The sequence below is a fragment of the Chiloscyllium plagiosum genome, unplaced genomic scaffold, assembly GCF_037043375.1.
Source record: "Chiloscyllium plagiosum isolate Xiang-an unplaced genomic scaffold, Cpla_swu_hap1 HiC_scaffold_45, whole genome shotgun sequence".
Taxonomy (NCBI): domain Eukaryota; kingdom Metazoa; phylum Chordata; class Chondrichthyes; order Orectolobiformes; family Hemiscylliidae; genus Chiloscyllium; species Chiloscyllium plagiosum.
In genome coordinates, this window is record NW_028270183.1 from 5,594,411 (window position 1) to 5,608,683 (window position 14,273).

At 50.4% G+C, this 14,273-nt stretch overlaps 1 protein-coding gene across 1 annotated transcript in view; it reads left to right on the forward strand.

Moving 5' to 3' along the window:
- The first annotated feature begins 3,871 nt into the window (after positions 1-3,871).
- LOC122552282 (PDZ domain-containing protein GIPC1-like) overlaps positions 3,872-14,273 on the forward strand; it is a 35,587-nt gene continuing 25,185 nt past the window's right edge. The window contains exon 1 of the mRNA XM_043694979.2: positions 3,872-4,374. Within this exon, the coding sequence (XP_043550914.1) occupies positions 4,108-4,374 (267 nt within the window). The 5' untranslated portion in view covers positions 3,872-4,107. The remainder of the gene's footprint in view (positions 4,375-14,273) is intronic.

A 14,273-nucleotide genomic window follows, 5' to 3' on the forward strand; every position in this document is an offset into this window, starting at 1 on the left:
AGAGAAGGGTGGACACTATAGTTTGACAGAGGTTTGTAATCTACAACACAGAGGTAATTCAGCCCACAGGCTTTGCTCTATTTAGTTCCACGCAAAGCTGCTTTTTCACTCAATTCTCCAATTTTCCTTTTGAAAATTTCTATTGAATCTGCTTTCATCATCCCTTCAGAGAGTGTGAAGGTATTTTCCAGGACTGGACTGGACTGGACTGGACGATGACAGAGGTTTTGTTGTGTTGTGTTGGCAGTGCTACTTGTTTTAAATTGGCAGAACCAGCAGCCTGGCATTTTTACAACCAACGCCCAGTGAAGCTTGCCTGTTCATGCAATATGATGACAGAGCTAATGCAGTGCCTTTGTGTTGCATTGAATGCAGAGCATAGGAACAGGCCATTCAATCTAACTGGTTCCATACTATTGTTACACATGAACGTCTTCCCATTCTGTCTCAAGCCAACAGCATATCCTCCAAATCCTTGAATATGTAAAGGGAATCCATGGTAAAGACAAAGTGGCTGGAGCCCACAAATAGGAAATTCTGAAACTGCCGTAAAGTGTCAGAGGAATTGCGGACAGAAGACATTGGGTATACTTTCCTTTATCGATCAGGGTATTGAGCACAGGAGTTGGGAGGTTATGTTGCGGCTGTACAGGACATCGGTTAGGCCACTGTTGGAATATTGCGTGCAATTCTGGTCTCCTTCCTATAGGAAGGATGTTGTGAAACTTGAAAGGGTTCAGAAAAGATTTACAAGGATGTTGCCAGGGTTGGAGGATTTGAGGTATAGGGAATGATTGAATTGGCTAGGGCTGTTTTCTCTGGAGTGTGGGAGGCCGAGGGGTGACCAAATAGAGGTTTTATAAAATCATGAGCATGGATAGGGTAAATAGACAAAGTCGTTTCCCTGGGGTGGGCAAGTCCAGAACTAGAGGGCACAGGTTTAGGGTGAGAGGGGAAAAGATATTAAAGAGACCTAAGGGACAACCTTTTCACTCAGAGGAATGAGCTGCCAGAGGATGTGGTGGAGGCTGGTACATTTGCAATTTTTAAAAGGCATCTGGATGGGTATATGAATAGGAAGGGTTTGGAGGGATATGGGCCGGGTGCTGGCAGGTGGGACTACATTGGGTTGGGATATCTGGTTAGCATGGATGAGTTGGACTGAAGTGTCTGTTTCCGTGTTGTACATCTCTCTGACTCTAAGTGGGCAGGGACTGGATAAGGGGAGAAAGACCATGTCAAGGTAGGAAGAGTTCTGTATGACAGAAGCAAGCAGAAACAATTGATCAGCCCAGACTGTCCTGTTTGTGGAACATCCATCATTCGGGTTCTGATGCAGCTGTACGTCATGTCAGTTAGGCCACAGCTGGAATACTATGTGCTGTTCTGGTTGCCACACTATAAGGAGTACATGACGGCACTGGAGAGGGTGTAGGAGATGATTGGATGTTATGGGTTGGAATGATTCAGCTATGAAGAGAGACTAGATAGATTGATAGATAGATTATGGTTATTTTCCTGAGAGTAGAGAAGGCTGAGGAGAGGGTGACTTGATTTGAGATGTACAAAGTTTGAGGAGCGATCAATAACCAGGGGGCACAGTTTTAAGGTCAGGAACAGGGTGTTTTAAGAGGAGATTGGAGGAAAATATCTTTTCACCCAGAGGGTGGTGGGTATCTGGAATTCACTGCCTGTAAGGGTGGTGGAGACAAAAAGACCTGCAGATGCTGGAATCCAAGGTGGACAAGCAGAAGGCTGGGAGAACACAGCAAGCCAGGCAGCATCAGGAGGTGAAGTTTGGTAAGTTGGTAGAGGCAGGATACGTCAAGACATTTAAGTAGTATTTAGATGAGCACTTGAAATGCCACAGCGTGTGCTGGGAATTGGGATTAGAATAGACAGTTGCTGGATGAGTAGCACACGTGATGGGTCAAAGGGCCTCTTGCCATGCTGTAATGACACTATAACCCACAAAAATGTAGTTGACTCAGCTTGCTCAACCATTTCAGACAACACGTACGTTGTTCAGAAGCAATTCAGACAGTCAGTGAGTCTTGGCCTTGCCAGTGACCCTACATACCATAAGAAGAAGAAAAAATGTCATCCATGTTCTTACTGGGTGAAGAGGTTTCTCTTGAATTTCTGAATGAATTAATTAGTGGCAATCTTATGTCCTTTTTATCCTTCGCTTTGAGACAACACTGAGCTCAGTAGTGCTATTCAGAGTAGCCCCTCTGCTTCTCAATTATGTAGAAGCAGCACTCTCTGGAGAGTTTTAATTTTAAAAGCATTTTGAGAAAGAAAGGAATTGGCGTGGCAATAATCTCTTGTTGACTCACAGGAACTGTGTGTTAGCATAAGGGAGTGGTGCGATGATGGCAGAGAATATGAAGATGCGCTATTGTGGTTATAAAGTGACTCTGGCTTTGCAGTAAATTGAACCCTTTTACAAAAAGTAATGACTGACCTCCCAGTAGAAGTCATTAATGTTGATGGTCTGTTACTGTTCACTCAGTGTCTGAGTTGCTCTGGTAGCATGCATTTTACATGCTGTCTGGAGCTACAGATGAAGGTCCAACTTTCTCTTCATCTCACAATTAACCAGGAACCTGTCTGGCTCTTCCTTCATTATTCACATTATGAATGCGCCTTTCCCGGTCATCCAAGTCCCAGACTGGCAATCAAACCTGGAGCTTCTCATTCAGGGACAGAGACACTACCCAGTGCACCACCAGATGTTAATTTTATGTTGATGGACCACTGTGCAGAAAGCCAGCTTTATGAGAATAGTCGTTGCTCCAGTACTTTCACTGGAATTAATGTGTCTTGGAGTCGATGGAATGTAATTTTCTGGAAAGTGACAAATGACTTACCCAGATATTAGGCATATAGACTAAAAACAAAAAATGCTGGAAATCACAGTGGGTCAGGCAGCATCTGTGAAGAGAGGGCAAGCTCATGTTTCAAGTCTAGATGTTGGGCATCCAGCTTTTGTTGTGAAACTTGGAGTTCCAAAAAAATTTACAAGGATGTTTTGAGGGTTAGGGAGTCCAAAACTAGAGGGATTAGGTTTAAGGTGAGACGGGAAAGATTTAAAAGGGACCAGAGAGGCAACTTTTTCATGCAGAGGGTGGTGTGTGTATGGAATGAGCTGCCAGAGGAAGTGGTGGAGGCTGGTACAATTGCAACATTTAAAAGATGTCTGGATGGGTATATGAATAGGAAGGGTTTAGTGGGATATGAACCAGGTGCTGGCAAATGGGGCTACATTAATTTGGGATATCTGGTTTGCTTCCATGATGGAGAGCTGTATGATGTACATTGCTACTCCAAAGTGTGGTGGACGCTGGGACGGTAAGTTAGATGGATTTAGTAGGTTAAAGGGTCATGATCAAACGGCAGAATAGACTCGATGGGCTGAATGGCGTAATTCTGCTTTACATCTTTTGACATATGACCCAAGGGATCGGATCCATTGCTTTGGTAATGACCATTCTCCTTGCATTGGAAGAGGAACATATAACTTGCATTTATATACAGCCTTTCTTAACCCATGATCCTTTACAGAAACAGAACTTTTATAACAGAGAGAAGGGCCCTTCCCTTCTGCCCATTGTATACGTGCCAGTCATCTATTCTAATCTCACTTTCCATCACTTGGCCTTTCAAGTGTTCACCAAAATACTAGACAGATGTCTTGGGAGTTCTTTCTTCCACCCCCCTCTCTCTCTACAACCCTTTTCCCTGGGGCTGACCCAACCTGCCCAGAATATTAGCGTTTAAATTATGTATGCACCTTATTTGCAAATCCAAGCCTGATTGGTCGGTTCGGCTAATTAATTATTAATATTTGTTTAATATGCATAATCTGCATATCGCGATCTGGTTAGTCGAAGGCGACAGCTACCTGCTTCCTAGTGGTCGACGGCCTTATTAAATATTAATAGGCGGGCTGCACCGCTTGCTGACTGGCTGGCACCGCTGTCAATCACAGCTCTCGGAGCTCGGGTTCCGTCCCCTGGGCGGCCGTTGCCCTGACAGGAGCCCGCGAGCTCCGCGGGAGCCGGGCCAGTGCTGATCCGAGCCGAGCCGAGCCGAGCCGGGGCCATGCCGCTGGGTCGCTGGAAGAAGGCTGCTCCCTTGGTGGGAAACAACGAGGCGGATGCCGAGAGCCAGCAGCTGGAGCCGGAGGCGGCGGGCGGGGAGTCGGGGCCGGCGTCCTCCAGTTGCTCCTCGGGCCCCCCGCTGCGGCCGCGCCTGGTCTTCCACACGCAGCTCGCGCACGGCAGCGCCACCGGCCGCGTGGAGGGGTTCACCAACGTCCGTGAGCTCTACAGCAAACTGGGGGAGGCGTTCAACATGGAGCCCGCGCAGGTCAGTGAGGGGTCAACATGGAGCCCGCGCAGGTCAGTGAGGGGTCAACATGGGGCCCGCGCAGGTCAGTGAGGGGTCAACATGGAGCCCGCGGAGGTCAGTGAGGGGTCAACATGGGGCCCGCGCAGGTCAGTGAGGGGGCAACATGGGGCCCGCGCAGGTCAGTGAGGGGTCAACATGGAGCCCGCGGAGGACAGTGAGGGGTCAACATGGAGCCCGCGCAGGTCAGTGAGGGGTCAACATGGGGCCCGCGCAGGTCAGTGAGGGGTCAACATGGGGCCCGCGCAGGTCAGTGAGGGGTCAACATGGGGCCCGCGCAGGTCAGTGAGGGGGCAACAGGGGGCCCGCGCAGGTCAGTGAGGGGTCAACATGGGGCCCGCGCAGGTCAGTGAGGGGGAGGGGTCAACATGGAGCCCGCGCAGGTCAGTGAGGGGTCAACATGGAGCCCGCGCAGGTCAGTGAGGGGTCAACATGGGGCCCGCGCAGGTCAGTGAGGGGTCAACATGGAGCCCGCGCAGGTCAGTGAGGGGTCAACAGGGGGCCCGCGCAGGTCAGTGAGGGGTCAACAGGGGGCCTGCGCAGGTCAGTGAGGGGTCAACATGGAGCCCGCGCAGGTCAGTGAGGGGTCAACATGGGGCCCGTGCAGGTCAGTGAGGGGTCAACATGGGGCCCGTGCAGGTCAGTGAGGGGTCAACATGGAGCCCGCGCAGGTCAGTGAGGGATCAACATGGGGCCCGCGCAGGTCAGTGAGGGGTCAACATGGAGCCCGCGCAGGTCAGTGAGGGGTCAACAGGGGGCCCGCGCAGGTCAGTGAGGGGTCAACAGGGGGCCTGCGCAGGTCAGTGAGGGGTCAACATGGACCCCGCGCAGGTCAGTGAGGGGTCAACATGGGGCCCGTGCAGGTCAGTGAGGGGTCAACATGGGGCCCGTGCAGGTCAGTGAGGGGTCAACATGGGGCCCGCGCAGGTCAGTGAGGGGTCAATATGGAGCCCGCGCAGGTCAGTGAGGGGTCAACATGGAGCCCGCGCAGGTCAGTGAGGGGTCAACATGGAGCCCGCGCAGGTCAGTGAGGGGTCAACATGGAGCCCGCGCAGGTCAGTGAGGGGTCAACATGGAGCACGCGCAGGTCAGTGAGGGGTCAACATGGGGCCCGCGCAGGTCAGTGAGGGGTCAACATGGAGCCCGCGCAGGTCAGTGAGGGGTCAACATGGAGCCCGCGCAGGTCAGAGAGGGGGCAACATGGGGCCCGCGCAGGTCAGTGAGGGGGCAACATGGAGCCCGCGCAGGTCAGTGAGGGGTCAACATGGAGCCCGCGCAGGTCAGTGAGGGGTCAACATGGAGCCCGCGCAGGTCAGTGAGGGGTCAACATGGGGCCCGCGCAGGTCAGTGAGGGGTCAACATGGGGCCCGCGCAGGTCAGTGAGGGGTCAACATGGAGCCCGCGCAGGTCAGTGAGGGGTCAACAGGGGGCCCGCGCAGGTCAGTGAGGGGTCAACATGGGGCCCGCGCAGGTCAGTGAGGGGTCAATATGGAGCCCGCGCAGGTCAGTGAGGGGTCAACATGGAGCCCGCGCAGGTCAGTGAGGGGTCAACATGGGGCCCGTGCAGGTCAGTGAGGGGTCAACATGGAGCCCGCGCAGGTCAGTGAGGGGTCAACATGGAGCCCGCGCAGGTCAGTGAGGGGTCAACATGGAGCCCGCGCAGGTCAGTGAGGGGTCAACATGGGGCCCGCGCAAGTCTGTGAGGGGGCAACATGGGGCCCGCGCAAGTCAGTGAGGGGGCAACATGGGGCCCGCGCAGGTCAGTGAGGGGTCAACATGGGGCCCGCGCAGGTCAGTGAGGGGCAACATGGGGCCCGCGCAGGTCAGTGAGGGGTCAACATGGAGCCCGCGCAGGTCAGTGAGGGGTCAACATGGAGCCCGCGCAGGTCAGTGAGGGGTCAACATGGAGCCCGCGCAGGTCAGTGAGGGGTCAACATGGAGCCCGAGCAGGTCAGTGAGGGGTCAACATGGAGCCCGAGCAGGTCAGTGAGGGGTCAACATGGGGCGCGCAGGTCAGTGAAGGGTCAACATGGGGCCCGCGCGGGTCAGTGAGGGGTCCACATGGGGCCCGCGCGGGTCAGTGAGGGGTCCACATGGGGCCCGCGCAGGTCAGTGAGGGAGAGGGGTCAACATGGAGCCCGCACAGGTCAGTGAGGGGTCAACATGGGGCCCGCACAGGTCAGTGGGGAGGGGCGGGGTCAACATGGAGCCTGCACAGGTCAATGAGGGCGCGGAGTGGTCAACATGGAGCACGCGCAGGTCAGTGAGGGGTCAACATGGGGCCCACGCAGGTCAGTGAGGGAGTGGTAAACAGGGAGCCCGCGCAGGTCAGTGAGCGGGTGAGGGGTCAACGTAGAGCCCGCGCAGGTCAGTGAGGGGTCAACATGGAGCCCGCGCAGGTCAGTGAGGGGGAGGGGTCAACTTGGGGCCCGCGCAGGTCAGTGAACGCGGGAGGGGTCAACATGGGGACCGCGCAGGTCAGTGAGGGGGGGAGGGGTCAACATGGGGCCTAGGCAGGTCAGTGAGAGGTCAACATAAGGCCCGTGCAGGTGTCAACATGGGGCCCACGCAGCTCAGTGAGGGGTCAACATGTGGCCCGCGCAGGTCAATGAGGGGTCAACATGGAATCCACGCAGCTCAGTGAGGGGTCAACATGGGGACCGCGCAGGTCAGTGAGGGGACAACATGGGGCCCATGCAGGTCAGTGAGGGGTCAACATGGAGCCCGCGCTAGTCAGTGAGGGGTCAACATGGGGCCCGCGCAGGTCAGTGAGGGGTCAACATGGGGCCGGCGCAGGTCAGTGGGAAGGGGCCAATATGGGGCCCACGCAGGTCAGTGATGCGGGGTCAACATGGGGCCCGCGCAGGTCAGTGGGAAGGGGTCAACATGGAGTCCCCGCAGGTCAGTGGGAATGGGGCAACGTGGAGTCCGCGCAGGTCAGTGGGAAGGGGTCAACATGGAGTCCACGCAGGTCAGTGAGGAGGGGGCAACGTGGAGCCCGCGCAGGTCAGTGGGAAGGGGTCAACATGGAGCCCGCGCAGGTCAGTGGGAAGGGGGCAACGTGGAGCCCGCGCAGGTCAGTGGGAAGGGGTCAACATGGAGCCCGCGCAGGTCAGTGGGAAGGGGTCAACATGGATCCCGCGCAGGTCAGTGGGAAGGGGTCAACATGGAGCCCGCGCAGGTCAGTGGGAAGGGGTCAACATGGATCCCGCGCAGGTCAGTGGGAAGGGGTCAACATGGATCCCGCGCAGGTCAGTGGGAAGGGGTCAACATGGAGCCCGCGCAGGTCAGTGGGAAGGGGTCAACATGGATCCCGCGCAGGTTAGTGGGAAGGGGTCAACATGGAGTCCGTGCAGGTCAGGGGGAGGGGTCAACATGTGGCCCGCGCAGGTCAGGGGTAGGGGTCAGTATGAATCCCACACAGGTCATGGCAGGGTGAAAGGGGTGAACATGGATCCCGCCCAGTCAGGGGGAGGGGGGTGGAGTGAGGAGAGTGGGAGAAGAGGATGAAGGAAGGTTAGAGGGAGGATGAGGGCGAGGCATTCACTATTGAGTCGGCCAAGGTCAGGGAGGGAAAGGGGAGATAGGGAGGTAGTGTGTGGGAAAGGGGTGAGGTGGAAGGGGAGGGGAAGGCGGAATGGGTAGGGAGGATAAGGAATAGGGCTTCAACATCGAGCTGGCCCATGTCAGGGGAAGAAGGGAGGGATGAGCAGAGAAGTGTTGGGGGGGGGCGGGGGGCAAGGAGGAAGGGAAGGGTTGGAGAAAGGGCAGTGGAGGGAAGGGATTGGGTGGGAAGGACAAGTGGGGAGAAAGCATGGGAATGGATGAAGAGGGGGTACGTGGAGAGTGTGAGTGTGAGCAGAGGGAGAGGAGGTGGAGGAATGAGGGTGAGAATGTGAAACTGAGGAAATCTGGGGTTGTGTTGTTGAATGTGTGGAAGGAAAGGAAGGCAGTGGAAGATTTGATCCTTGTTGATGGCCTTGTAGGTCAACCAACTGTTTGAGGAATGGACACTGTCCGAGAGAGACATGTTCTGCACCCTGGTGAGGCAGGGAAGAGCAGCAGAAACACATGTGGGAATCATGTGGGAGTGCACAGGGTGACCTTGGGATCTAGGAAAGGCAACCTTTGGGGATGAACAGGGGGGATGGTACCTGGAGGGATGGTATGGTGAGAAGTCTTGTGTTATAAAGACCGGCATTGACTTGTTGCAGTGAATGGTCTGTTTCTGTGCTATATTTGACATCAGCATTAATGTCTGGCACTGTACTGTTGTTTTGTTCCTGTGTTTCCTGCAGTTGTGGCATCTTAATTCCTTTCTTTAAAAAAACCATTAATAATCCTGGATTGAACAAAGTCCATGCATTGCTGCATCAATGTAATGTTATTGGTAATCTGTGGTGTATGGTTGGAAAACTATAGGAAGACTGAGGATTTTGAGGACTTGCCATGCTAAAGTTCAACTCTGGGAAGAGGAGTTATTCTGTGACAGTGTCAGTGAACCATATTTCAGTACAGGGAAGACAAAAGGAAACCTTTTTGAGACAACATATTGCAAGCTTGTCATGAGGGGGAAATAACATGAGAAATAGGCCACATGTCCCTGCAGACTATTCAACAAACTTGTAATTGATCCACAACCAGTGGGTTATAGTTTAACAATATGGGTTAAGCCATTTATGTGTAGAAATTTCTTCACTGGAAAGTGGTGAGCCTGTGGAATTATCTGCCAGAGAACAGTTGAGGCCACAACATTTACAGGGCAACCTCGATTATCTGAATGATGCAGGAGGCCAGTATTTTGTTTGGATAATAGAGTGATTGGATAACACAGTTTAGCAAAGCATCAGGACCTTGAGATCTTGTTTGGATCTTTGACGTTTGGATAATCGAGGTTGTCTTGTTAGATATACTCTGGGCTAAAGGGATCAAAGTGTATGGGGAGAAAGCGGGACCAGGGTTTGAGTGGGCTGATACAAAAACAGAAATTGCTGGAGAAACTCAGCAGGTCTGGCAGCATCTGTGGGGTAGAAAACAGAATTTAGCTGAACTGAAGAAGAGTCACTGGACTTGCAGTGTTAACTCTGCTTTCTGTCCACATGCTGCCAGACCTGCTGAGTTCTCCAGCATCCACAGTTCTTTGTTTTATTTATGTGAGGGGGCTGGGTTTGATGATCATATTGAATAATGGAGCAGGCTCCAAGGACCGAATGACCTAATCTGCTCCTGTTTATTGTTTCCCATTTCATCTCCTGTTCTAGTCCTCGATTTTCTCTCGAGCTAACGAGCAAACAAAACAAAGTCTTAAATGTGCTTAATGGCTGAGCTTCCACAGCCTCTTGAGTAGCGAGTTTCAAAGCTTGATTCTCCAAGTGAGGAAATTCCTCCTCATCGCGTTCCTAAATGATCAACCCTTTATACTAGGATGGTGCTGTATAGTCTGTGACTCTTGAGCTGGGAAAATTGGCTCAAAGTTTGTGAGAAGATTTGTAGCTCGGGTGCTCGTTGTTGTGGTTCTGTTCGCCGAGCTCGGAATTTGTGTTGCAGACGTTTCGTCCCCTGTCTAGGTGACATCCTCAGTGCTTGGGAGCCTCCTGTGAAGCGCTTTTGTGATCTTTCCTCCGGCATTTGTAGTGGTTTGAATCTGCCGCCTCCGGTTGTCAGTTCCAGCTGTCCGCTGCAGTGGCCGGTATATTGGGTCCAGGTCGATGTGCTTATTGATTGAATCTGTGGATGAGTGCCATGCCTCTAGGAATTCCCTGGCTGTTCTCTGTTTGGCTTGTCCTATTATAGTAGTGTTGTCCCAGTCGAACTCATGTTGCTTGTCATCTGCATGTGTGGCTACTAAGGATAGCTGGTCGTGTCGTTTTGTGGCTAGTTGGTGCTCATGGATACAGATCGTTAGCTGTCTTCCTGTTTGACCTATATAGTATTTTGTGCAGTCCTTGCATAGGATATTGTACACTACATTGGTTTTGCTCATGCTGGGTATTGGGTCCTCCAATGAAATTGCGCGGGTATCCGTTTTTGGCGAATACATTGTCTCGGTGTTCTTCTTCCTCTTTTTGCAGTTCTGGTGTACTGCAGTGTGTTGTGGCCCTTTTGAACAGTGTCTAGATGCAACTTCTTTTGTGTGTGTTGGAGTGGTTGCTTTCATCATTGGCTCATCCAGCATCATCCTGTGGGATAAGGGATTTATCCAGGGTTCTGTTTTCACCCTTGGTTCAAATAAAATGTTTGCTGTTTGGCCATTGCCATAGAATGCTGCTTCAAACCAGTTGCTGAGCTAACAATTTCAAATGGAATGTTGTTCCTGAAATGTTAACATGACTGTCCTGTGGGTGTAGAACCAAACTCATTCTCCATAACAAATATAATCTTCTTCCAAAAGTGAGGGGAACGATGAAACAATTCTTCTGTCATTCCAGGTTCTATGACAGAGTCCCAAAATTGTTTCTTGTCCCTTCTTTAACTGGTCATGGGTTAAGAGCGTCACTGACTAGATCAGCATGAAATGCATGTTCTTAATTGGTCTAAAGGCAAGAGTTTGCCCCATCATTGTGGACCTGAGTCATTTATCAATTGACAGTGGCTAGGCCAGTTTTAATTCCAGATTTTTATCAAAATCAAGTTTCCCCATCTGCCATGGTGGGTTTCAAACACATGTTTCTAGAATGTTAGGCCTGTGTTCTGGATTACTAGTCCATTGGCATTAGCACTGCAACTCTAATGCGTTGCAGTGCTAATGCCACAGGTGTGCATGAGTTGTGTTGATGATTTTTGCAGTGAGTGGAAAAGCAAAATTTTAGGTTCAAGTATCCCCAGAGAACAGGACAATCAACAACAGCATTTCCCAAAGAACATTTTTACCAGCCTCTAGTCTGGTGACAGCCAGTATTACGTACCAGGCTTCCAGTAGGTAACAGTGCTTCTTTGAGTTGATTAAGGTTTTGCTTGTTTAGACACGTGGCTGTAATAACACGTTGCAAATAGATTCCTTATGAGGGTTGGTCTCAGTGGATCGACTAATTGTTATACCATGCAACCTCCAACTTACCTTTATAACATCTTCATGAAATATGATTGGATATTTTACAGGGACAGTTATCCTTACGTGGCTCAGTTCTATTTGATATGTTGGAAGAACTTGGTCAAAGAGGGAGATTTTTCTAGAGCTTATTCAAAGGAGCTGAAGTTTAGGGAGGAGAATTCAGGGTTCAGGGCCTTAGAAATGGTGTGAGGGCTATCAGTGATGGAGCAATCAAAAGTTAGGGATGCATCGGGATTAGGGGAGTTGCTTGTTACTCCTTGTATCATCCAGTTTTGATATTTTGCCATTTACTGTATGTCTACCCTGACTTAATAATCAGTTTTTGTACAAAGACTTCAATTATACATCCTGCTGGTATTGACTGTTGATTGTTCATACAAGTTTATCTCTGGTTGCTGTTTGAGACATCGCAGTGTGTTTATTCACTCTTGCACTTCACAAGGCTGCTGCATACCCTGGTGTACAGCTGCTGTACTGTGGAACTGAATATCTTTTTCAGGGCTGCAGCAGTGAAGAATGAGTTCCTAAGGGAAAGGTAGTTAAAAATACAAACCGCCTTGGAGTTGCAGCTCGGATTAGTGACCAACAACAGTGATAGCTTGGTCCTTTTCCCTTTCGGAGGAGTGACTTTTAGCAGCAGTGATACAACGTCTGCTAAACTGGCATCGGAGCCCCTGGATGAAGGAAGAGAAAATGGGGTCAGGTTCCCATCCAGCGTTCCCTTGCAGAAAATAAACAATGTCAGTAAATGATAAGGATGTGTGAGCTTCAGAATCAAGAGTGAATCTGATTTTGAGGTGTTTAATGTAGTCGGATGTTTGAATAGAGCTGGTTGAAGGAAACATGCAAACCTATGAACACATGAAGTTGGAGCAAAAGTAGACCATTCAGTCCCTTGGGTCTGGTCAACCATTCAATAAGATGATGAATGACCTGCTTGTGTTTCAAATTCCACGTTTCCATCCCTGATAACCCTTAATTCCCCCCTGCTTACCAAGAACGTATCCAGGGTGGTTTAAAAATATTCAGTGGAGGATTAGTCTTTTAGCCCCTGCATCTGTTCTGCCATTCAGCTGGATCATGACCTTTCTCTTGCCTCCATCTACTCATCTTGGTTCCACATCCCTGAAGATCAATGACCAGTAATCCACTTTTTCTGGGGAGTGGGAAGAGTTTCAGATTTCCATTACTGTATGCGTGAAGAATGGCATTCTGACATCACTCCTAAAAAACCTACTGCTAATTTTGATGTGTATAGCAACGGTTTTAGACTTTTGGTCTTCTCCAAACACATCAATTCTACCTTATTGCTCCAAACCATAAAGTTGACAGTTTGTGCCCTATCATCTTTTTGAACCCATTTTTAGCTCTTGATTGATTTTATTGTTGTCACATGTACCGAGATTTTGAGTGTTTTGTGTACTATACAGACAGTACCATACAAAAGTGCATACAGAATGTGGAATGCAGTGTTACAGCAACAAAGAAGATGCAGAGAGAGAAAGAGATCAGAATTGCATTTGAGAGGTCCATTCAAAAGTCTGATAACAGCAGAGAAGAAGCTGTCCTTGAATCCATTTGCGCGTGTAGTCAGATGTTTATATCATCTGCTCAAAATAAAAAGATGGAAGAGAGTGTAGCTAGAGTCGGAGGGGTCTGTGATGATGTTGGTTGCTTTCCCAAAGCAGCAGGAAGTATAGATGGAGTCAATGGATGGGAGGCTGGTTTGCATCATAGACTGAGCTGTATTCACCACTCTGGGTAGTTTCCTGCAGTCTTGGGAAGAAGCAGTTGCCATCCCACACTGTGCTGCATCCAGATGGAATGGTGCATCCATAAAAATTGGTTAAGAGTCTTTGTGGACATGCTGAATCTCTTTAGTTTCCTGAGGAAGTCAAACCATTGTTGTGCTTTCTTGACTGTCACATCAACACAGGTAGACCAGGACAGATTGTTGGTGATCGTCACTTTCAGGAACTTGATGCTCTCGACCATCTCCACCTCAGCACCATTGACACAGACAGGGACATGCCCTCCAATCCGCTTCCTGAAGTCAATGAGCCGCTCCTTCATTTTGCTGACGTGGATGGAGAAATTGTTGTATTTATACCATGCTGCACTCAATCTCTTTCCTCCACTCTATCTCATCATTGTTTGTGATCTGACCTACAACGGTGGTGTCATCAGCAAACTTGTAAATGGAGTTGGGATGGAATTTCGCCATATGCTTGAGAGTATATAAAGAGTATAGTAGGGGGCAATCTAAGCAGCTTTTTGGGACACCGGTGTTGAGGATTATGATGGAGGAGGTGTTGTCACCTATTCTTACTGATGGCTGTCTGTAGATCAAGGAGTTGAGGATCCAGTTATAGAGGTGGGAGCCGAGATCTAGGTCTCAGTTTGTTTGGAATTAGGTGTTGAAGGTGGAACTGTAGTCAATAAATTGGAGCCTGATTGTAGGTATCCTTGTTATCAAGGTGTTCTAGGGATGAGTATAGGGCCAGAGAGCTGTCATCTGCCTGTTGTACCGGTAAGCGAATTGCAAAGAATTAATAATTATTCCTAAAGATTCATAATTATTGAGGTCAGAGCCACTAGGTGGTCCACCCAGGATCTAAGTGCACAGGTGGAGCCTCCATCCAGGCCAGTCACTTGCTGTGGGTTCACTCTCAAAAAGGCCGATCTAACGTCTGTGGCAGTGACTGTGGGTACAGATTACATCCGAGGCTGTGTAAATAGGTCTCTGTCCCAGCCAATCCATCTGTCAGCTAACATGCAAACCACGTTTGTGAATCTTACACGATTTTCC